General features: G+C 43.2%; 1 protein-coding gene across 1 annotated transcript in view; it reads left to right on the top strand.

Annotated features, from left to right (window-relative positions):
- The window catches only part of exoc4 (exocyst complex component 4), a 525,449-nt gene that overhangs the window by 415,449 nt on the left and 84,235 nt on the right, over positions 1-25,765 (top strand). The window contains exon 11 of the mRNA XM_041202882.1: positions 12,745-12,881. Coding sequence (XP_041058816.1) covers positions 12,745-12,881 — 137 coding nt within the window. The remainder of the gene's footprint in view (positions 1-12,744; positions 12,882-25,765) is intronic.

The raw sequence follows: 25,765 nt of genomic DNA, 5'->3' as shown, positions 1-25,765 counted from the left end.
CTGAGACATGTCAAGATGCAATGTAAATGTTAGTTCAATCATTCTTTAAAAGCTGCTTTTCTGGATTTGAAGGTCAAGGCATGTTTGTTGGGACAGACTAGAAAGAGCTTTAATATAATTGCATCTGTGCCTAACCTGGACATTATGTGCCAAAAGTGTGAGAACATTCCATTACCCAGGTCTTAACCAACCCCTGGTCCACAAGCATCGAAAAGAGGCTTAATTTAAAGAAAAACCTTATTTGAACTGGGAGTATAACAGAGTGACGTGCAGTGACACCTGGTGGAAACTTTAGTCAAACTGACATCCATATGCCTTAGGTGCATGTTTCCACTGATTTCTGAGGTCTAGAATCTAGCCAGCAAGGAAAACTAACAAGGGCTTCTAACTATGCTGGAGATCCACCACTGTGTTGCTGGTTGCACAGTGGAAATAATTTGGGCCATAATGATTTCTTGATGCTGGACTTTTCTCCATGCTAAAAGTTAAAAGTCTACAAAGAGAAGAAAATGCATTCAAATTTGTGTAAATATGCGTAACATATAGAACAGTGAACTTACAAAAATAAACCATTAAACCTCAGTACTGAGGAATTCCTGCATTGTTGAAAATACTATCTTTTGAATGAAACATTAAACTGTGGCTCCATCTACCTGTTTAGAGATTAAAGCTCCCATGGTGCTGTTCGAAGAAGAGCAGAGAGTTATCCCAGTGTGTAGTCAACATTCGTCCCTCAACTAACAGCACAAAAACAGATTAACTGGCCATTTATTTCATTGCTGTTGGTGGAAATCTTTCTCTGTGTAAAATCCCTGCCATATTTGGTTATGTATCAACATTTCAAGGTACAATAATTAATTATGGGTAAAACTTTGAAATTTTCCTGGGAGATGTGATTAAGCACTCTATAGGTGGAGTCTTCCTTCATTTATTTCCTTTCCATCATTCATAACTTGAATGTACCTTTCGATTCTTACCTCACAACATTGTCAATAATGTTAAACGTAGCTAGTCGTTGCTTTGCACCAAGTAGAGCAAATAACTTGAGGAGAAAGACTTATGGCCTTTAGAAACTACGTTAGACAGCTTGCAATGATTTACAAGCAGTGATCTACAAGCAGTGATCTAATCTCAGGATTCCTGTGCACATTTAACACTCGAGCAAGGAGTCTCACTGTTTTATGAGTCATCATCCACACCCCTAGCTTGCAAAACTGAGGTGTATTTAGTCAGCAGTATCCCATTATCCTGCTTGTAATCCAGTAACAGAGAAGGATAGGTGCCATTCACTTGGAGATGGAGAAGGATACGCTGGCATGATTACAGCTGCAACTGCTGTACTTAAAATAAATCTGTGCAAGCACTAGGTTCTGAGAGCTGGGAGAGGTTAAGCATTTTCACCTGCTTCTTTCAGCTAAAATCCCAGTCAATGAGAATTAATGGAAAAACATTTGACCCATTTCATTAGCTCCCGTGAACCTGAAATCTCATCCTATCCAGACCATCCCTACAGTTTTTGCTACACAACATCAATCATTAGTTTCTTGCACTTTTTTGGCACAGCGTGGAGACCTTTATTGCTTATGAAGCATCCAATAGATCATTAAAAATATGCCCATAACTAAACAAAAGGCTCTCCACGGAAGTGATATCAATGAGGTCCATTATAAGGTTTTTTAATACCCTGTGCTTCCTCCTGTGCTCTCCTGAAGCTTCGTTTTATTGCGCTCCTATGAAATGCTTTGGGATGTTTTACATTGTTAAAGGCGCCACATGAATACATGTTATTTTGGGTGAACGATACCATATCTCACTGAAAAAGCCAAGGCAATGAATCTGTGGACACTATTCAATTACAAGTGATCCTATCCTCACCTGGCATTTACTTGCATACACTTTTCAACAGCAGTTACTAAAGAGCAAACAAAAGAGACTCTGCCTCATTTTTCCTTTATTTGCCACTAAAGCCCAGGCATGCTGCAACCAGTTGTGCCACACCAACTGAAATTCTGTATGCAATCAGGGATCTTCTGATCTGTGCTATACTGGACAGTGTATTTACCCAGTATAACCTTGGAGTAACTCAAGACTCACCATTTGTTTTTTGCTTCATTAATGGTATCTCTAGAGTAATGAGCACAATCGTCCCAATGCCCGTTTAATAAGCCTTGTACACCATTAACCCTCAAATACCTATTCTGAAAAATTCAGGTGGTGCAGTCTCTACTGTTCATATGTATTTTACTAAATGACTTTTGCTGGCCATTGACTTAAAGCGATAAATCTCAGATTAATTATCCCTTTTTAACTTTAGAAACAAATCCTGGGCAATATTTCCTTCCTTAGTCAACACCACCCCCCTCGCAAAAAAAAAGATGAACTGGTCATCTTTACCATTGCTTTTATGGGTCAGTGCTGTGTGCAAATTGGTTGCTCCATTTGCAACAACGTAACAATAACCCTTCTGAAATAATCCACTGGTGTGAATGCATTGTGATGTCCTAAAGCCATGGAAGGCATGAACCATGAGAGTTTTTGCACTTCATGGCCACTCCGCCAATCTACAATTTACTACCTTCACTCTTGAAGCAGCTGTGTCTGGACTTAAGGCTTGATAAATGCTATTAAAGGTAAAATTTTTCTTCAGTAGAGATACCTTGCTTTTCCTTGTGCCATGACTATGAATACTTTTGTCAGGAATTTGGGGGCAAGTTTAAATTTTGTTCCTTTCCCCTGGGGTGGGAGAAAGAGAGCATGTAGTGGGCTAAGCATTCCATGTATCCAGTTTCTATACAGCATGCATTAATACAGTTGAGCTGGTGATTAAGTTGCATTATGGACAGCAAATCATATCAAATTGTTGTTACGCTACATGCTGGGACATTCATTTCAGCTATGCTGCTGAAACTTTTAAGGCAACACCTTCGTAGTATCCATGGCGTACTACATTCTGAAGTAACTTAGAGAAACTGAAGACATTAGCATCTGTATAATCTATAGATCACAAGGGAGTATCTCACTTTCTTTAATTGGATTGTTCTTTGGAAGTGGAGAAACTGAAGAGCAATCTTTCCAAGGAGACACCAGTTAATTATCACTTTAATGAACTAAAATAGTCAAGGAAACAGACAATCCCTTGTGGTGTACAGAATTGCAAAGTCTGTCTCTAGCCAGATGTCAGAAGCCATTTGTCTGGGTCATGCCTTCACAAATTGCAGTACAAAGCAAATGCTCCACAGTGGGAGTGGTCGGTATGAAGCAAGATGTTCTGTGGTACTAGAGGGCAATATGAAGTGAGATGCTCCATGGTAGGAGAAGGCAGTATGAAGGCACTGGCAGGGGTGAGCGAGGGGCAAGGGGCGAGGAAGGAAATGATGGCAGAATTAACCGGCCTCAGCTCAGTCGTGCCACTGAATGAGACTTGGAAGTTGGTGGTCCAGCTGTCCTCTCAGCTGGGTTATGATGTAAGAGGGGGAAAAAAGTGCATTTTGAAAAGAGCCCAGGAAAGTGATTTAGTTACAATGTGTTAAAGTGTACTTTAATGTAAAAGAATTATTTTTTTTCTGGTGTGCCACTTTACTGGTTAACCCAAGGACCATTATTGATGGGTTCCATCAGGCTTGAGCTATCCTACTTTCTTAACCAAAAGAGATTCCACAATTGTATGGAAATTCATTTGAAGTTACAAGGATTTTTTTTTAAAGAACACGTCTTTTTTTTTGCTTGATTACGTGTAGGGCTATGCAGTGGTAGTTCCGCATTAATGGTCTTGTGTGCAGTCCTACAGGGTGACCACCAGGACTCCTACTTCTATACTTGTATGAACACTGATTGGGCCAAGTTACCTGTTTCTCTGTTGCAAGTTCGATATAAATTCTGTTATGTTGTGGCTTTATGCCTGCATGACGCTGCACAGCATGTGTGTAACTCCTTAGCTGGGCCCTGGTTCCCTTCCCTGGTGACCAGGACTTGGGGTCCAGCCTGCCTTTCTAGCTCTGCTTCTTAAGTGAAAAGACATAATAGGTTTTATTGGTTAGGTCTGTGGCTTGGCACTTTTCAATGGTAATTTTTTTTAATTACTCATTTTTTTTTACATGATCAGTTGACTGCTTTGACACTGATTTTTTTTTTTAAATTCATGTTTGATCATGTGCCAAACTTTATGGTCAGAGTTTTCAGTTCAGCGGGCAGGCGCAGTCGGCAGGTCTGGGACCAGCCAGGGAATGGACTGCCAACCCTGATCATCCCCAACTGTGATTTCATGCTGGCTGGCCAATTAATGGCTAGCCAGCGAAAAGCACGCACTGAAAGGCTCAACACTGCCTGGGTGGGGGCCGGAGGAGGGGGAGCACTGAAGTCAGCATGGGCAAGTGCCCACAGAAAGCTCCCTGAAGGCAGGAGAGCTGCCTTGGAGCTGAAGACCTGAACAACCTAAAATAAAGATCACAGAAACCTGAAAAAAGTGTCCAAGCTTCGTAATCAGCCACCTGAAAATGTAGGTAATGAAAATGCTGCCCACAGAAGTTTATTTTAATTTTAATTTATCACGGAAACCTCACCCCGCCCATGGATGAGGTTTCCTGAAAATAGCAAAGCCCGCCTGGCCGACTCGCCCACCCGCCTGTCAACCATAACGTTGGGCCTGCAACAAAAAAATCTGTTAATTGCGCTGTTAATGGGCTTAATTGCCCTCTTAATTGTCAGCGGGCGTGCTTCCGAGTTTAGCGCGCGCCCCCTGACCGAAGTATCGGAAGAGTGCGCGATGACATCGGGATGCTCACCCGACGACATCACATTCCATTTCACGCTCGACCTGGTCGAGTGCATACCCACCTGCTCAATGAAAAATTCTGCCCTATCTTTCTGAAATTTGCTCATCAGCACAATGAGTGAGAAACAAATTGAAATGTGGCCTCTCACACGAAAAGGTTGGACAACCCTGTTCCAACTCCTTGTGTTCTAGATTTTGAGATATAAAGAACAGCATTCCATTAGCATTATTGGCCAGCATTTATTATTTTCTGTATTTATCCATAACATATTAATGATCACCATCCAAAGCAAAGCAGCCTGCTTCATTTGCACCCTGTCACCAGCGCGCAGCGGCCGCAGTGTGTACCATTTACGAAAGGCATTGCAGCAACTCATTAAGGCTCCTTGAGCCCATGAACTCGACCACCTAGAAGGAAAAGTGCAGCAGATACATGGGAACACCACCACTTGCAAATTCTCCTCCACCATCCTGACTTTGAACTGTATTGCTGTTCCTTCACTGTTGCTTGGTCAAAGTCCTGGAACCCCTTCCCTAACAACACTGTGGCATAGCTCCATCACATGGACTGCAGCCATTCTGCCTTTTCAAGGGCAATTAGAAATGGGGAATAAATGCTTTCATTGCCAGCAATGCTCACATCCCAAGAATTATTTAAAAACTATCTGGACCCGCAATTCACTGTTTCTAGCTCTTCACCATTTAGAAAGTATTCTGTTCTATTCTTTTTAGGCCCAAAATGGATGACCTCTCATTTGCCTACATTGAAATCAATTTGTCACAGTTTGTCCATTCACATAATCTATCAGCAATCATTTGTAATCTTGTGCTTACATCTGCATTGCTTCCAGTGTCACCTATCATTGCACCAACAGCAAGCTTGGAAATGTGGCTTTCAACCCCCCATCATATAAGCTTTTAATAAATCCAGCAAATTCAAGAGGCTCCAACACAGATCTTGCAGGACATCACTAGTCATGCACTGCCAATTAAAGTACTGGCCGATTATCCTTTCACTCTACCTCCAACCAGGTCCATAATATGCCTTCAATTCGATGAGCTTCAGCTTAAGCTAACTGTCTATTCTGAGGGACTTTATTAATTGCTTTCTGGGAAGTCCATTTAAATGGCATTCCATGATGTTCCCCTGTCCACTACTTCAATCACCTCTTCAAAAAATTCAATCAGGTTCGCCAAACATGACCTACCCTTTACAAATCCATGCTGGCTTTCTGTGGTCAACTGAAAACTTTCAAGTTGTTCAGTCACTTTATCTTTAATTATTAACTCTAGAAATTTCCTGACAACAGATGTTAAGCTAACTGGTCTATAATTCCATCTCTCACCTTTCATAAATAGTGGAATGGAGCTCTCTCTGTCTCATTCAGCGCTGATTAACGGATTTGCAAAGGGCACACACTGCTGCTTCCTTACAGCATCTGTGACGTTATTGAGTCAACGTTTTCTTTAATTATCTAACAGCTTAGCCTACTAAAAGATGAACATAAAATAAGTTTCTTGTGCTGAGATGCCATGCAAAGGAGTTCCAACAGTTCCTGGTTGAATGTGATCTCATCCTAGCTAGCGTCCATAGTCGAGACTCATACAGGACAGAAGGAGACCATTCAGCCCATCGTGCCTGTACTTAGTCTCCGAACAAGCTATCGATTAGTCCTTTTCTAATGGTCTTTTCCCATAGCTCTGAAAATGCTTTACAAGCCTAGATCTCAATTCCTTTGAATCTGCTTCCACCATTCTTGGTCATGTTGGTTGCAATCTGTTTTCTGTGGAAGTTGTGAAATGAGTATTTTTTATTTGAAGGGGCACAGCAGGAAAGAAAGTTCTTTCTTTGCACGGCACAATTCAACAATATCATTCACGTTGGGACCTGGTGTCATTTCACATAAGCACCTCATTGCCTGCTTGTGTCAGCGGCATGACAAAAATGTTTTCTGTAGAATATCTTGTCACCAGTGAGAGGCCAGTTATAGCGGAATTTTGGTGGAGCCAATGGGAAGGATTATATTAATATTCTCAGCAAGAGATGGATGTGAGGCATGTAAAATTCCAATTGCTCAGAGAAAAGTTATACCACTTGTGCAAAACAAAAAATAAAAAGCTTTGAGTCCTTTTAAGTTGCGTTCCATGTAGTTGCATTCCAAGACCTGTAATTCCCTATGAGCAGAGCCAGATCACCTTGTGCTGTTTTCACAAACCTGTCCACTAACTCAAAAGCAAACCTGGAAGGAGACCACTTGCTTGTCCTGTGAGCAGGGAGAATTCTGATCTGCCTGAGAGAGAGCCATAAATGTATGGATTGCAAGGAAACAAAGCTTCTACAGGCTAATGGTACAAGTACCAGCTATCTCTCTCGCTTTTACTCCGCTGAGCAGCTGACAGGAGGGATGTAGAAAGAAGCGTAAAACCTTCAAGTCAGGGAGAGAAGAAGGGGAATTCCGAGACACCACTCCACTCACCCCTCCCCAAAATGCTCTCAGTTTCAGGCTGTTGCCAACGGAGCTGTGACAGCAGGTCACCTTTGCTGAAAACTAAAGCAAAGGAAGAGTCATAAAAAAAATCACTTCCTGAAATTGCATGTGCACTAATATAAAAAAATTTCAAAATTCCAGCAACCCTGACTTGCAGTTGTGTGAAAATTGCAGTCTTCCCACTTGACCTTTCTGACCATGCATTTGACTTGTGTGAATATATTGAGGATACATAGGAAGTGGTTCATAGAATGCGCAATTAACTGAGTCATATGCTTATCAACTATTCTCCAAGTCAAATTTGTCACTGTTAATTTCTGTGCTGTTACGAAGATTTTGACTGTTTGACTCATTGACTGTTTCTGCCCCCTGCTGTTTCCAGCTGACCTGGAATCGATATTTGTCCCTGTATTTCTCTGCAGACTACAGTGGCTGGGATAGGGAGGAGTGATGGTCTATGGAAGTGTACCTCATTGAGCACTGGGACCAGTTGGGACCCTGTCAGTGTAATTGATTATTGCACTGTGTACGTACTGCAGACAGGTGAGACCTCATGAAGTGGAACAAATCAGTATCAATTGCAGCTCCCTTCAGAGATGCTGCTTTGGATTTGGGCTTCCTTTCCTGACACATTGATTTATATGTTTGTGGCCAGTCCTTAATGAATAGCACCCATCACGGGTCAGTGGAAGCCCCTGCTGAATAAGCCCTGTCAGAGCTGGGAGGAAAATGAAGAATGTTTTAAAAACCTATTGCTGTAGATTTAGGAGAATGAGGATGGCAGAAAGGGAAAGGTCAGTTACCTCCACTGTAATTAAGACTAAGCAAATATTCAATCCTTTCTGTCTGCCAACAGGTGAGCTGAATAGTCTTATGAGCTTCAAAAAAAAAGGTTTAACAAGAGTTCAGATGAAAATGTTTATTGTTCTGCGTCACTAAAATGTTTATTCCCAGTCCCGTTCCACACTGTGGGAGTGCTAGCTGGTTGGTAAATGTCTCTCGGGCTGCATTGCAAATAACTACTGTCTTTGACGACATCATGCAAGTTGTAGCCAATGGTGCTTGAAGTGTGCTGTCAGTTATGTTTTGCTGTCATAAAATGGGAAATTTATTTCCGGCTGCCTCCTGACCCCCTGAAGGATCCAAATAACTTTCCACCACTGTTTATGCCGGTGTTTCTGGATTGAGTGTTCAGTTGCTGCAGGTTTTGTTTTACAAATTCACACAGAGTTAACGAGGTATTGAACGGAGGGACCAGTTCTGTTTTCATGTGGGAGTAAATCTCTTGAAAGGCATGTGGCTGAAGTGCAATCCAGCAGTTCAGTTGAATCCACAACTTAATGGGGGCAAAAGCAAGAATAATACATTTTAATCTCTTTTTTACATCAAGTTGAATAGCTACAGACTGTTGCTGCATGTGATAACTGCACCAGAACAAAAATACGCATAGAATTTGCAGCACAGAAACAGCCCATTCGGCCCAAATGGTCTTTGCTAGTGTTTATGTTCCACATGAGCTACTTCTACCCTCATTTGATCTTATCAACATTCTTCTTTTTTTTTTCCCTCATGTACTTAACTAGTTTCCCCTTAAATGCATCGATACTATTCGCCTCAATTATTCCCTGTGGTAGCAAGTTCCACATTCTAACTGCTCTCAGGATAAAGAAGTTTCTCCTGAATTCTCCACTGGATTTATTAGTGACTTTCTGATATTTATGGCCCCTAGTTATGGACTCCCCTCCAAGTGGAAAAATCTTCTTTCTATTCTACCCTATCAAACCGTTTCATAATATTACCCATCTAAAAATAAAGGAAAGCTGGTATTTATAACATTAGCCTGTAGAGCACATTTATGTCCTCGTTCTTAAGTGAGCAGATTATTATTCTCCTTGCTCAGAGGGTAAGCAGGTCATCTCATTGCAGGTTTGCTTCTGAATTAGTTGATAGCTTTGTGTTAGAAGCACAGGGTTACTTGGCTACCTTTTTCTCCCTTTCCCTCTGGAAGGTTGTGGCCACCTCCTCTCTGCACCACTCTGTGGTACCCTATGTTGAAAACAAGAGCTCACTCAGTGATCTATGTCCTTCTATGCCATTCTTCATCATGACCTAACCAGCAGAATCTTCACAATTTTTACTTTAGAAGGTTAAATTCACTTGAGAAGATTTCATATATGAATGGTTTCATACTCGGGAGTATGTTCAGGTTGGTTGCAATCTGCTATCTAGCAGCCCGTGTTTCCAATTTGTACCAAGACCACTGGGTGGGGTGCCACATTTTGCGAGCACTGGATGGGAGGAAAACTAATAGTTGGATTCAGTGAAAGAAGAGCATTAGACCCAGACTTTCCTGATCTACCAGAGGAAAGTTATGTCATGCCTAAATAATTCCCAAGGGAATTATCGAGTGGAAGAAGATAAAATGGGGGTATGAAAAAAATGCTGGAGGAAAAGATAGATGTTTACTTTTTGGTTTCTGTAAATCTGTTTATATTTCAGCCTGAAGATAAAAACACTCAATAAATCATCATTTTTATACACTAATTATTTATGTCTGTTGTAGAGAATTTTTATGAAGAGGCATGCAATGCAGGCATCACATCAACGTGCAGATTCAATGTCCACTTCAGTGAGCTCCTAATTGTAGCCATGCTACCAGAAAATACTGAACAGCTGCTTCCCCATGGTGAAAAGATAACTAGGGCTTGGGGTGGGAGAGTGCGGGTCTGGGCAGTCATCTCCCAGCTACACTTCATGCTGGATTTGACTGATGCTAGTTGAGGCTTAGGAGCTTGTTTCTTGTCTTTGTGGGCACAATGACTATATGGACTGAGGAGAAAACAGAAGGATTTCTTACCCTTGGCACATGCTTCATGGTGCATTGTACACCAGTTGACCCAATGAGGCACAGGTTTAAACAAGTTAAATGCAACTTAAGGTCTGATTCAGAAAAGATGTTCCTCACAAAGAATGTTAAGGATTAGAACAGATTTCCAAGTAGGATAGTGGAAACAAAGGAATTTGAATCAGTTAAGGGCCAACTGTATGCTATATTGAGGGGAGCCGTAGGCTTCCTTAGATGGATGAGCTAAGATGGTCTAAATGGCATTCTCTGTCTCTATGAACCCTGATGATGAGATCTCTCTCCGCAGTTGAAGATTTCAGTCATAGTAAAAGAAATGGGGGTATTACGATCCTGGACCAGACCCCCAAATGTTTGGTATGATCTACTTAGGCACTAGTAACTTTTGTTTAGACAAAGTTTGTTATTCAAGACACTTGTGAAGAGAATAAAGCCACAAGATTCCACAGGTTTTGAACAAACAAAATTAAACTTTATTCAAGGTCAAAAAGATAAAAACACTTTACAATGTCTACCTTATTAACCCTGAATGTTTGAGTATATGGGGTACATGTGAATTAACAAGCAGACTGTGATCGAACACACCACACTGCACAATAAATGGCAGATGTGACCAAGACAGATTGCATGGACTTCTCAACAACTCATCCAGGCGTCAGTGAACACTGAATCAACCAATCATGTTGAAACTCTGTCTCTCTCATGAAGGATTCTAGTCTTCACTTTTTGAAGATCTCACTTTGGATTTCTCTCCAAACGTTGTTGCAACTCAGAGAGCCACGATGATGGCCCACTTCATTTGAATCTCGTTTCCCGAGACTCTGTTCCCTTGAATTCCCGAGTCTTTCCTCCAGCACTGACTCACAAGCACAACTTCAGCTCTTTGGTTGCACCAAGCAGAATACTGCTGTTCCAAAGGGATACCTTCACCCCAAGCATGAAGTCACCAACTTTGTGCTGCCTCCTTCGATCGCCAGGGTTTCTCCTGGGCTCTCGTCGATCGCAGGGGTTTCTCCTGGGCTCTTGTCGATCGCCAGAGTTTCTCCTGGGCTCTCGTCGATCGCCAGGGTTTCTCCTGGGCTCTCGTCGATCGCCAGGGTTTCTCCTGGGCTCTCGTCGATCGCCAGGGTTTCTCCTGGGCTCTCGTCGATCGCCAGGGTTTCTCCTGGGCTCTCGTCGATCGCCAGGGTTTCTCCTGGGCTCTCGTCGATCGCCAGGGTTTCTCCTGGGCTCTCGTCGATCGCCAGGGTTTCTCCTGGGCTCTCGTCGATCGCCAGGGTTTCTCCTGGGCTCTCGTCGATCGCCAGGGTTTCTCCTGGGCTCTCGTCGATCGCCAGGGTTTCTCCTGGGCTCTCGTCGATCGCCAGGGTTTCTCCTGGGCTCTCGTCGATCGCCAGGGTTTCTCCTGGGCTCTCGTCGATCGCCAGGGTTTCTCCTGGGCTCTCGTCGATCGCCAGGGTTTCTCCTGGGCTCTCGTCGATCGCCAGGGTTTCTCCTGGGCTCTCGTCGATCGCCAGGGCTTCTCCTGGGCTCTCGTCGATCGCCAGGGCTTCTCCTGGGCTCTCGTCGATCGCCAGGGCTTCTCCTGGGCTCTCACCATTTAAAGTATGCTACCAAAGCCTAGGAGCCTCTATCTCTGCTCGTCTTTCTTCTTAACTGGGAACTCACCCTGTCCCACCTCACTCTCCGCTGTCTGAAACCGTCTTTTGGGACCCCTCTCTGTCCCCTGCCTGGGACCCTTCTCGATTATGGCATGTTGTTCCTGGGTCACGTGATCCAGGTTTCCCGCTGTTTTCTTTTTGTGCGGCGCACTGGGCCTGTCCTTGGTTCGAAGAATTACAAAATGCCAGATTGCACATCCACCACCTGCTCCCGGTCCGAGCATGCGTGAATCTCCAAGGCCTGTTGGGACTTGGAGTTATCAACCTCCCCTTGAAGAGATAAGTTTGAATCGCATAACAGGGGCAATAAAAAACACCACTTCATTTCTCTTATCCATAGTTCCTTCCTCAAATAAGCTACATATAAAGAAAACTACTGTTTAAAAACTCTTGGAAGAAATGAATGTAACTAACATAGATAATTCACAAATAGAAATGATGATCCACCAAGAGTTTTTTTTAATCTACTGGATGAAATATGAAGATATTCATTGAACCAAATTTGATTCTTTTACCATATGTGATGTTGCTAGAATTTGCAACAATTCAGAAGTTAAGTTTTTTTTTCCTGTGTAAATGTACAAAGGCCCTTGTTCAAAACTGTAACCCTCTGTGGCATGAAGTAGTGAATCACAGTAGCTATTTGTGATTCCCTATGCAGTAAGCTCCTGTTCTCTACTTTGCTATTGTGAGGAGTTGGCAGTTGATGGCTGAGGCAAGAGAGAAAGAAAAGAAAGAAAGAGAGAAAGACAAACAGAGTGCCACCCTTGTTCTACCTTGGTGTTTCAGCCAGCGATGGACTGACCACTCTAAGAGGTGACAGCAGTTCAAGAATCTGGAATGAGGATTACTTTATAAATATATGTTTCAGCAAAAAAAAACACCTGTATAATTTATTGTATTATTCCCTAAGAATGACATTTTGATTGATGTTAGGATGTTGCTCTTCTTTTCCTGCAGAGCACCGTGGTAGTGGAGAAGTCAATGCAGGACCTGGTGAACCTAATGCACGACCTGAGTGCATACTCAGACCAGTTCCTGAACATGGTGTGTGTGAAGCTCCAGGAGTACAAGGACACGTGTACAATCGCATACAGGTAGCAGACAATTCTGAAAGAGCAACTACTATTCCTGTCATCACGTTGCTTTGTGCATCATTAATAACTTAAGTTTCTTACCTTTTGGTCAAAACCCCACTGGGTTGCTATGACATCTTGCTCATTCTTACGGGTCCTCATGTCACTGAACATTAGCGTTTCCTGGCTAGGTGCATGTTTTTATACTGTTTGACAGGTTGCAAGGATTCACTGAATTCTTGCCTCATTGCTGAAAGTGCTGAGCACAAGACCAAGTGCTTCTCCACAGAGAGGGAAATATATCAGAGAAATATTTGTCACCAAGCTGCTCTCGCACATCATCTGAGTTTTTTCAAATAAATTTTTCATACCCTGTCTTGCAAAGTCTAGTTGAGGGGGGCAGGAGTTGGGAAAAATAAATAAAAGCGGTTTGGACGGAAGCGAAAGCATGATTGAAGTAACTGCTCTTGCAGGCTTCGGCAAACTGACGAGAGGTGCTAAAGCATGGATGGAGCAGAATATACAGGTAACAAGGAGCAAGCCTATATCAGAAAAGTGGAAGGTGTTTATGGGGATCTGTGACTGAAGGAGACCAGTGATGTACAATGAAATGAGGAAGTTAAGGGATTTGGAGACAGAGAATCTTTAGATGATGGTGGGGGGGTACAGGTCTCTGTGAAGGTGGGCTCTTGCAGTCTGATTGAGTTCCAGGCTGGGATTTTCCCGTGCCTGCTGGCAGCGGGTGTGTTTGGTGGCATGAATGGACAAGATGGCGTGATCGGTTTCACGACAACGTGAAACAAGTTCGCGATTGTCCACTCGGCCCGCTCTGCCATCAGACATTGGAAACCTCATTGTGATGCATCATTATTAAGCCTGCCCACCGGAACCGTTTCTCTCCCCCCACCACCCCCACTTCCCCCGCTAGATCATTTGTCCACCCAGGTGGGAAAACACTTCAACATGTTTCACAAAGCACATAAGCGACATGAACTTGGCAGGCTGCACTTCGCTCAGGACTTCAAGGTTTGTTTGCCTACCTTACTTCGGTCAGCACTCGCAGTCATCAGTGCCAGACTTCACAGACAGCACCACATCCATTTTTAGGGGGCTCATGGGCAGGCCTCTACCTACCCGATCAGCCATATGTAGGTGGCTTTTCAATGGCTGCTGGGCTAGGGCTTGCTTGGGGAAGGGGAAGAAGTGGCCTTATGCAAGGAAAGAGGCTGCAGGACGAGGGCTGTACTGGGGAAGGAGGGTAACCCAGGGTGTGTGTGGATGTACATGTTGGTCTGTGCAAGTGGACTCAAGGTGGTGAGGGCTGAGGAGGCACTCTCCAGAGATGAGATGAGGCAAGATGGACATGAGGGTGTGTGTGTGTGAGAATGGGCGGTGATATCCCTTGAGCTGGCAGTGAGTGAGATGCCAGTGAATGTATGATGGGCTTGTGTGTGTGAGTTTAGAGTGCTGAGCTGGTTTCCATACTGTGGTTGCATGGATGAGATCATTCATCCTTTATCTGCATTGGATGGCCAACCTCTTCTGTGCAGCATTGGCATTGATCACCACTGCCATTGCCTACCAAACCATAGTGGTAATGTGGCTGCCCCTCCTGCAGCCAGAACGGAGGTAGAGGACATCACAGTGGGCCCCCACAATGTCTAAAGGGCATTCGAGAGCTGCAGTCTTCTTGCCTTTCGAGGCCATGTCCTCTTTGCTACAGTCCTGGGTTGGAAGCACTGATCACAGCTGTATTTTAAATGTGGTACCTGGCATGATGAAGCAGCGAGGTGACGGCGTGACAGGCGAATCAGAGCTTGCCCGCCATGGAAACGGCATGTTTCCGGGAATGCACAAGTAATGTGACGGGTTTTGGACGATACGGCGTGAAAATCTGCTATCATGACCGGCAGGCAAAATGTTGTTTTACCCGTCCATTATCGCACTTGTGCAAATCTGGGACGATTCAGCCCCTAGTTTGTGATGTTTAAGTAGAAAAGTCAGAAAGGGCAGCATTGGAGAAACTGTTTTCAAAGTGACCTGGGCTTAAGTTACAAGAAGTTCAAGTTACTCGACTTATTTGCATTTCATAAACAAGGTCTTAAGGCTTTATTTTCCACAGAAAAGTCACTTAATTGTAAATGTGATGGAAATTCGGGAATTTCAGATTTACTTATTCCATTACTGCTAAGCTGTGGCCCTAGGGCCAAATTTATACCCCAGGGCTGTGTTTAAATGGTTGAACTTTACTTATCAGATTTTCTGGGGCTGTGACTGCTTTATTGATACTATTTTCAGTTTTTGAGCCGAGGCTGGCACATATGGTATAGCCGTATCAAATGTAAATCATACAGAATAACCTTTTTAGTGTACATTAGTAAATAATCTATGAAAGAAGTGAATTTAAAAATGCTACATCAGTTATACAAAGTACATGGCGCAACAGAGCACTTTGGAGCACAGCATATAGAGCCACTTGTGAGGCCAGTTCCTTATTCCCAAGAGTCTCGAAACCCGAACCACATCACTTTGAGGGGATATCAAGCAGAGACCCCATGTTCAGCAGTGGGTTTGAGGTGCAACCTAAGGACAGGCTATTTCCTGCCTGCAGCAGCATCCCTGGAAGCTGGCAACCTGCCAATGCGCTCAGTCGCAGACATCATACAGGTCTGCAAGCCAGGCACTCAGTCACAAGTCAGTGTATGGGGACAAAATTCTGCAGTTGAAGTAAAATTTCAGGTTAGCATTTGCTCAAAGGAGAAAAAGAAAACTCATAAATAAGAATGCATCATTTTTTTTTTGATGTTGCAGAATCACATTCCCTGCAGATTCACAACTGTTTTTGGAACAGAACTATGATTTATGTTACATCCTTGAGAGTTCCTAAATTAAGTTGGAGAAGGCTATAATCTGCTGTTACGATTTTCAATGTGATTATTCTAAATTTTTGTCGTTGATTTATGTATTCTCAAGCCTCATACAGTCATAAATCAAGGTTTGACTAAATTAGGTTTAATTTGATTATTTTCAAATTGAATTGATTGACTACATTGAAAACTCACAAGTAGGGCAGGTGATTTGCTGCAGTAACATAATATCTGCAGATCAACCAAGAAACCATCACTTTCAATGCCTGCGGTGAAATTGTTGTACTCGTATGGCAAGTTGTGCTGCATGGCTAAGTAGGAATTTACTGCACAAAGGTTGGCACAGCTCGACAACTCATCTGCTTTATTTAAAAGTTTACAAGCAGTTTGAGTGATTTTGTAGGGTTGAACGACTGAGTGAATTATCACTTTGAATGATTGAGGTGTGTACACCTCCCCAGGGTTAGTATCATACCTACTTCTCTGAATGCCCTTTTCTTTTGTCTCTGATGAGGCTATTTGCTGCCTTGTTTAATGTGACAATGTGCAAGAGATGGCCCACTGCCATTTGCAAACCACCCACAGTTCCCTTATTTAACATTAACATGGTAACATTAAGAGCTTTTACTCAAGGAAGGCTACGCAGGCCATGTCTGCAGGGTAACTATAGGATCCCCAAGCAGATCTTCCATGGGAATGGTCTCAGGGCAAACAACATCGCCATGGTTAGTACAAATGATACAAGGATGCCCTAAAAAGAGCCTTATCGGCTATGCAGACTACCTCTGTTGGGCAAACACTGAAGCTGACTGGCCCATGTGAAGGCAAGCACTGTAATTTTGCTCAGTATGCTTCAAGGACATCTGTGCCAAATTTGCAGCATCCAATGTGCCAGGAAAAAGCCAGAGGTGGTGCAGCTGCAGAAGATCCTCCAAGCACCAACAATAATAACATCAACTGCCAGCCCATACCGATCTTATATCAGACTCTTCAGACACACAGAAGATGATGTAGTCACTTAGAGCTTGGACATACTCAATAACGAGCAGTCTACCACCAATATTCATTATGCAATGACTATACAAGGTGAGGCTTGAAGCAGTAAGAAGAGAAACAAAGAAACTTATATTTATCTAGTCCTTTTCGCAACCTTAGGAAATCTGAAAGCACTTTACAGATTAATTATTTTTGAAGTGTAGTCACAGTTGTACTGTAAAATGGCAGCAGCATCTCCCACAAACAGCAATATGATAATGACCAGATTATCTTTGTTTTTAATGTTGATTGAGAGATATTAAGCCCAGATATTACCTTATTAACTATGCACAAGATGAGATTAAGCAACAGGTATTTAGTAAATCTGTTAAGTAGTGGTACGGTGGTAATGTACTGTGAGTAGGCTTGTGTTATGAATGTACTGGGCAGAGATAAGAGGGAGGCCATAACTGATACCATGGTTTCGCATTAGTGAGTAAATAGATATTATTGCACACACTTGTTGAAAGGAAGTTAACCAGACCTAGTTAGAATGCATTGACAGAACAACATTATGTAATTAAGAAGATACAGATACTGGAGCTCCTTGGGGACTTTTTAATCTAGACCTGTTGAAGGTAGCGTAAACTGCCAAAAATACACACTTGCGAAGTAGTCAGCAGCTCAGGAGTCCCTAGTATATGAATAAAAAGTTACAATTGATACTGATGTCTGCATGTAAGGGGTTGTGTTTTATTGGCCTAGGCTTTGTAGTCAACTGCAAAGGAACAGTGACCAATGTTGGCCATGATGATGTAGACTCATAGACGTTTACAGCACAGAAGGAGGCCATTCGGCCCAACGCATCCGCGCCAGTCTGACGACACTAATTCCATTTCCCTGTGCCTGGCCCATAGCCCCAGAGGCTAAGGCAATGCATGTGAATATCTAAATACTTCTTAAATGTTATGAGAGTTTCTGACTCAACCACCCTTTCAGGCAATGAATTCCAGACTCCCACCACCATCTGGGTGAAAAAAATTCCCCTCAACTTTCCTCTTATCCATCTACTTCCTACCTTAAATCTATGCCCCCTGGTCATTGACCCCTCTACTAATGGAAAAAGTGCCTTACTTTCCACCCTATCTCTACCCCTCATAATCTTATACACTTCTATCAGGTCCCCTCTCAACCTTTGCTGCTCCAAGGTAAACAACCCCAGCCTATCTAATCTTTCCTCATAGCTCAGATCCTCCAGCCCAGGCAGAATCTTGGTAAATCTCCTCAGCACCTTCTCCAGTGTAATCACATCCTTCCTATAATGTGGTGACCAGAACTGCAAGCAGTACTCCAGTTGTGGCCTGACCAGCGTTTTATACAGCTCCAGTATAATCTCCCTGCTCTTGAATTCTATGCTTCGGCTAATAAAGGCAAGTAACCACCGTATCTACCTGCCCTGCTACCTTCAGGGTTCTGTGGATATGCACACCAAGGTCCCTCTGATCTTCAGTACTTTCCTGGGTTCTACCATTCATAGTCTAATCCCTTGCCTTGTTAGCCCTTCCCAGGTGCATTACCTCACGCTTTTCCGGGTTGAATTCCATTTCCACTGCTCTGCACATCTGACCAATCCATTGATATCCTCCTGCAGTTTATGGCCATCCTCCTCACCATTTACCACCCTACCAATTTTTGTGTCATCTGCGAACTTCTTGATCATACCCCATACCTTTAAGTTCAAATCATTTATGTACACCAGAAACAGCAAGGGCCCCAGCACCAAGCCCTGCTGAAGCCCATTGGAAACAAACTTCCAGTCACAGAAACACCCCTCTACCATCACCCTCTGCCTCCTGTCTTTCAGCCAGTTTTGGATCCAAAGTGCCACTTTGCCTTGGATCCCATCGGCTCTTACTTTCTTCACCAGTCTGCCATGAGGGACCTTATCAAAAGCCTTGTTAAAGTCCACATGGACTACATCAAATGCATTACCCTCATCAACACCCCTGGTTACCTCATCAAAAAATTCACTCAAATTTGTCAAACACGACCTTCCCTTAACAAAGCCATGGTGACTATCCCTGATTAATCCAGGCCTCTCCAAGTGCAGATATGTTCTGTCCCTCAGAATTCTTTCTGGTAACTTCCTCACCACTGAGGTTATACTGACTAACCTGTCATTTCCTGGTCTATTACTTCCTCCCTTTTGTAATAATGGGACAACACTATCAGTCCTCTGGCACCTCACCTGTGGCAAGAGAGGATTTGAAAATTACTGCCAGGGCCCCTGACATCACTTCCCTTGCCTCCCTCTACAGCCTGGGATACATCTCATCCGGGCCTGCGGATTTATCCACTTTTAAGGCCACTAAGTCCACTAGTACCTCCTCTCTCTCTATATTAATTTCCTCTAATATTTCACAGTCCTCCACCCTGATGTCTATACCTGCGTCGTCCTTTTCCATTGTGAAGACCGACGCAAAGTATTCATTGAGGACTGTACCCACGTCTTCCGGGTCCACACACACATTACCTCTATGGCGCCTAATTGGCCCTACTCTTTCCCTAGTTATTCTCTTGCTCTTTATATATTTAAAAAACCCTTTTGGATTTTCCTTTATTCTACCCAGCAATGCTTTCTCATGCACTCTCATAGCTTTTCTAATTTCCTTTTTAAGTCCCCTCCCTGTACTTTTTATACCCATCTAGGGACTCTGCCATATTGAGCCCTTGTTGTCTGTCATAAGCTTCCCTTTTTTTCTTAATTCTAACCTTTATGTCCCTTGACAGGGTTCTCCAGACTTGGTCCCCCCCCCCCCCCCCCCCCCCACCCCCACCCCCACCCCGACCTTTGTCTTTATGGGAACACATTTGCTCTGTAATCTCGCTGTTACCTCCTTGAATGCTTCCCACTGCTCTGACACAGTTTTATCTGCAAGTAGCTGTTCCTAGTCCACTTGGGCCAAATCGGACCTCATCTTAGTAAAATTATCCCTTCCCAAGTTTAGAACTTTTATTCCTGGCCCAACCTGATCTTTTTCCATAACTATCCTAAATCTAACTGAGTAATGGTCATTATCTCCAAAATGCTCCCCTACTGATATGCCTTCCACCTGCCCGGGATCATTTTCAAATATTAGGTCCAGAACTGCCCCCTCCCTTGTTGGGCTTTCTACCTACTGGCTAAAAAAAGTTCCTCTGAATGAAACTTAAGAATTTTGCTCCCTCCCTACCTTGCACACTAAAACTGTCCCAGTTAATATTTGGGCAGCTAAAATCCCTTCTATTACTGCCTTATTATTCCTACGCTTCTCTGAAATTTGATTACATATTTGATCCTCTCTCTTTCCCTGACTGGGGGCCTATAATACACATCCAACAATGCGTTATCCCCCTTTGTGTTTTTTCTTCTACCCATATGGCCTCATTTGATGTTCCTTCCAAGATATCATCACTCCTCACTGCTATTGTTGATTCCTTAATCAATATTGCGACCCCCTCCTCCTCTTCTATCCCCCTCTCTATATTGTCTGAATACCATATGACCAGGAATGTTGAGCTGCCAATCCTGCCCTTTTAGCCAAATCTCAGTCATAACTATGATATCATACTCCCACGTGCCCTCAGCTCATCTGCCTTATTCCTCAGGCTCCTTGCATTAAAATATATTCCATTTAGCCTTGCTAAACGCACTTCTTTCTTACCTAGCCTATGTTTCCTCTGCCCTCCAGACTCACTTACGAGCGTTTTAACTTCTAATTCCATCTCAGCTTCTCTCCCCTCTGAGCAACTTTTCAGGATGCCATCCCCCTGCCAATTTAGTTTAAATCTGCCCCAACAGCATTAGCAAGCCTCCCCGTGAGAATGTTGTTCCCTTCCTGTTCAGATGTAACCCGCCCAACTTGTACAGATCCCACCCGCCCCCAGAAACGGTCCCAATGCCCCAGGTATCTAAAGCCCTCACTTCTGCACCATCTCTCCAGCCACGCATTCATCTGCTTGAACCTTCTGTTCCTATATTCACCATTGTGTGGCATCTGGAGATTACTACCTTTGAAGTCCTGCTCTTCAATTTCCTACCCAACTCCCTAAAGTCTGCTTGCTGACATCTTTTCTCTTTCTTCCTATGTCATTGGTCCCAACATGGACCACGACCTCTGACTGTTCGCCCTCCCTCTTCAGAATGCCCTGCAGCCCTTCCATGACGTCCTTGACCCTGACACCTGGGAGGCACCATACCATTTTGGAGTCACGTCTACGGCTGCAGAAGCACCTGTCTACTCCCTCACTAATGAATCCACTACCGCTTTTCACCTTCCACACTTCTTCCACCACCCCTGAGCAGCTGGACCACCCACAGTGCCATAGCCATGGCTCTGTTTGGTCTCCACAGAGGAACCATCACTCTCACTGTTTTTCAAGGCCAAAAAATGATTTGCAAGCGAAATGCACGCAGGGGATTCCCTCACTACCTGCCTGGTCCCCTTCTTCTGTCTGGCGGTCACCCATTCCTTCTCTGCTTGCACTTGCTTCAGCTGTGGGGTGACCATGTCCTGAAACGTGCTATCCACAAACCTCTCAGCCTCATGAATGCACCGTAGTGTCCCCAGCTGTCGCTTAAGCTCCAAACCCAGAGCTCAAGTTGCTCCAGTCAGAGGAACCTCCTGCACATATAGCCATCCAGACCACCAGGAGTGTCTAGGATTCCCCACGTAGCGCAAAATGTGCAAATCTCAAACTTTATTCACAGCTTGTGGGCATTTGAGTAGCAACTTGTGATATTTAGAGTTCACTTCCGGTACAGCTTCCTCTCCAGAGGTCTGTGGCAAGGCAAACAGCAGTGTGACACTTCAACCAATTAAATTGAAGAATCCTCACTGAACCACACAGAGTCAGAAGTCTAATCCAGGAAGTCTAAACCAAGCAATATAAATTATATTTAATTAATTGTTAACTCATGTACAATAAGTGAAATAAAGAGGGGGAAATAAAGATGGAATTAAGAGAGTGAGAAGTAAAGGGGAAAGAACAAGTCATTTTTAACTTTTAATTATCGTTTTTTTTAAATCTCCAACACAAGTTAAATTCTGAAAGAATGAGGTTATTTGGCAGTAATTATAACTTTATCACATCATCAAAAATTCACTTATTCCTGACTGCATCAATTTAACAGTTTTCTGTCATGCTTAGTAGGTAGCTAGTGGATAAGGACTGGAACTTCATGACCTTAAATGGATTTCAGTGCCAAGTCTCTGCAAGATACTGTTGTAGCGCAACCTATGGAGGAGTAACATGGACCGCAGCTACCAATTCCCACATTTAATCACTAGCAAGATTGAAAGTCCATCAATATTATTTCGTGCTGAGAGTTATAGCTTGTTAATACTTCCATTAAAGTGGTTTGTCAATATGAGATCTGTGCACCCAAATTATCCCATTTATCCTGAAGGCAGATTCAGAGGTCGGTAGCAACACCAGAGCAGCAAAGCACATAGTGATTACCAAGTCCTGTTTACAAGATTACCATTTGGGTTGTGGACCTTCAGTATCATCAAGAAGACGTATATAGGTTAGGAATGTGAAAATGTTTCTTGGTGTGCTGGGACGCACCCCATCTGTAGCCAGAACTTAATGGGTGCCCCTAATGACAAGTTTCACTGACAGTGTTTAATGTCTAGAGCCGGGGAACTAACTTGCCTCATGAGCTGGCTTTCCCTATTGTTAACACGTATACCCAGGTTGATATATATTATAGCTGCCTGCAGAGATTGCACTGAAAATAGAAATAGGATATGAAAAACAACAGTGCTCAGATGTAGGAAAAGACAGCAGACTAGACATTGGACACAACAGAAGCTTCATGTTTCTAAAGGTTCAAAAAATGTGATGTTGGGTTTTGGGAAGTTTATTGAAAAGATGCGAAGCTTCAGGATCAGATTGTAAAAAGCATGCTGATCACTTGTGGATTGGGCTGCAAAACTGATTGAAAAGAATGCACATACTGGAGAATGGTTATATGGCTTGATGGCATGGAGAACCTTTAAGGTCAACTTTTGTACAAGCTGATTACAAATTAAGAGTTTGCCATTTTCAACCCCAGCCTCTGAAAGGCACTACACCAATATGATATTTCAAGTTTCCTTTTCGTCAGCTCCTTGATCCTTTGTGGAGGCAATTCTGTTTTTGTTAAATTTTGAGCTTTGGACTCGCATAGATTGCACCCCAGTTCTTTCATTGTTGATCTGCTAAAACCTGTTAGGGTTTCAAAGCCCTTTGATTTGAACCTATCATGTCTGGGATTTCAGTAGACCATCTACAAATTTGTAAGCTACAAGCCAGATGCCAAGAACCCAGAAGTCAGGTTGAAATATTGTGTCAGTAGATATTTGTGTCCTCGTAGATGCAGGAATTTGAAGTTGAGCCATGATCCGCTTGGAATTTTGTCCCATAAGCAAGCTGTCATAAATTCAGCACCATGAGGATTGACTATAAGATGCACATACACTCTGAATGGTCTTCCCATCTGTCCAGATTTTGTGACATTTTGTGCAGTTACCAGGATCAGCTCATCAAGGGAGCATTCTAAATGTGAAATTGGTTTTGCTGACTTTTGGCTATTTCTTGGGGTTGATTGGAGTTATTTTGAAATGCCTTTTCATCATTGGACTCAGAAGATCTTCAACTATCCTTCCCTTTCTGTTTTTTTTATTCATTCATGGGATGTGGGCTTCGCTGGCTGAGCCAGCATTTATTGTCCATCACTAGCTGCCCTTGAGAAGGCGATGGTGAGCTGCGCTCTTGAACCACTGCAGTCCACGTGGTGTAGGTACACCCACAGTGCTGTTTTGGCTTTTCCTATACTACATGGAGTCATCAATCAACCATCATTTTTGGACTTGACAGGTGGTTTTACAGCCAGATCTATCTGCGCATGGAACTGGCATTGATACATGCTGCCTTGCCTACATTAGTGGCTGGGTTCTTTCATGGCCAACAAGTGGCAGTGGAGTGGCACCTGAACCTGGGATTTCTCAGCTCAGAGGCAGGAGAGTTACCCATTGAGCTATTCCAGCTCCCAGGAGGCCTTCACCTTCACTTTCCATTACCTATGGAGAGCCTTTTAGTTAAAGATAATTGAGAAGATCTTTCTGAAGGCAGCAAAATGATCATGCCATTGAGGATAACACTTTACATAATGGCCCAAAGTTGGCAGGGCACTGAATGCACCCGTTGCAAGTTGCTAGAAATGGGAGTAGGACATAAGCAGCACCCTCAACAGGACATCTGGGACCTGAGTCATCAGGGCAAACAGCTGTGTATCTCCTAATATGATTGAAGCATTTTGAAATTAGCAGTGTAAAAATTGAGCAGGAAGTCCAAGTTAAAATGGTGAAATCAATGTCAGATCTGATACAGAAAGAGAAATAGAGAGAAAGGAAGATTGAATTAAGAGAGAAAAAAGGCAAGAAAGAGTAAAACAAAATTTTAAATCTCGAACAACAATTAAAACCTGAAGGAATGAGATCCTACACTTATAATAGTTAATTTTCGTTGCAAGAGAAGTCAGCTGTAAATTTAGTTAAACTGTGTAAATTAAGAGGGTATTCAGAATGGAAATAACTTGACTTAACTTGTTGTGGTGAGCTTACATATCTACCATACAAAAATGGGAACTTCAATGCATGGGGAACCAGCGTGATGTCATTTTTGCGAAGCTAACAACAGCATGGTGCATTTCCAACAGCAGCCTCTCAATTTCCACATTCAATCATTGATCTACCCTCATCTGAAGCTGCTGCAGCAATAACGAGGGACATATTAGCCTCACTGTTATATTTGCAGTGGCCTTGAGTCATATACTTGTGGCAGGACAACTCAGTTTTATACATCGGAATGGTGGGTCCCCACAGATACTGGTAGCTGAAAGGGCAATATAATTTTTTCAGAATTGTGGATGGAGGGGACAATTGTCTATGTCCTGTTAGGAAATAGAGATAGTTTAAGTAAGTTATATTTGTATTTGTAGGTTTTAGGAATGAGTTTTAGCTTTAATGTTTAAGTGTGATTTTTATTTCTGTATCTGTGTTAAGAAAGGTCAAATTGGGTTTTAGTTTCACTTTAAAAGATGCCTGCAATTCTAATTAGGTTTTTTACGACTGTTGCAGCTAGGTTAAACCAACAGAGAGTAGAAGAATTGGGTTGTTGCCTACCAACAGGGGCCCAGAGAAGCAGGTCCATCTCACAGACACACAGACAAGAAAAACAGCAGTTTGTTTTGGAAGCTGTTTGAGCTCAGTTGGTTTTGACAGTAGCTGCCAGGAGAGACTGGAGCAAAGGGACAGGCAGCAAGTGCCAAGCTAAATAAAAAACCCAAGAGTCCAGGGAAGTGGAACAGGGGAGAGTCCTAAGCAGACCTTCTAGTCACAGGAAGGACAGGAATCTGGAAAAGGTCCTGTTAACTAAAGTTAAGAGTGAGGGGCAGAGTGAAAGACTCCAAGCTTCAGATTTAAAGAGACAAAAGCTGCAGAAAGCAGATTTAAAGCAAGAACAGCTTCAAGAGGCAAGAAGGTCCAAAGAGACGGCTGAAAGTCTGTAATCTTTGCTATGGGCTCATGATGCAATGGTATACTGTTAACACTGAGTCAGTGAGAGAGAGTGGAAGATGGCTTGAATGCATGTGGTGACCCAGGGAAGAGGATCATCAGAAGAAGAGTTCGAAACCCTGGAGGTGAACCCTTGCGGAAGGCGTCTGAGGGAGAGTGTCGGCTTGAGAGAAGATTCCAAGGCAAGGTCTTGGAGAGTGGAGATTGGAAACCCTCATGTGAAAGACAGAGTGCAGTGAGACCGGTTTGTTACACTATGAGCTAACGTTTTGGGGGAGTTGAGAGATCCATAGCAGCTGATTGAGGTGGCATCTGTCTCTTGGTTTCAGAGTGTGGATGTGCCTGACCACAGGGTGCCTATTAGTTTACATGGACTGTGTACTTACAGTGAACAGTAGAGTATAAGATAGCTTTTGTAACTTGTGTTATCCGTAAAAATCTGTATATATCTGTAAAGGTA

Source organism: Carcharodon carcharias, chromosome 13 (assembly GCF_017639515.1).
Source record: "Carcharodon carcharias isolate sCarCar2 chromosome 13, sCarCar2.pri, whole genome shotgun sequence".
Lineage (NCBI taxonomy): Eukaryota > Metazoa > Chordata > Chondrichthyes > Lamniformes > Lamnidae > Carcharodon > Carcharodon carcharias.
This window is presented reverse-complemented; position numbering and strand designations above follow the sequence as displayed.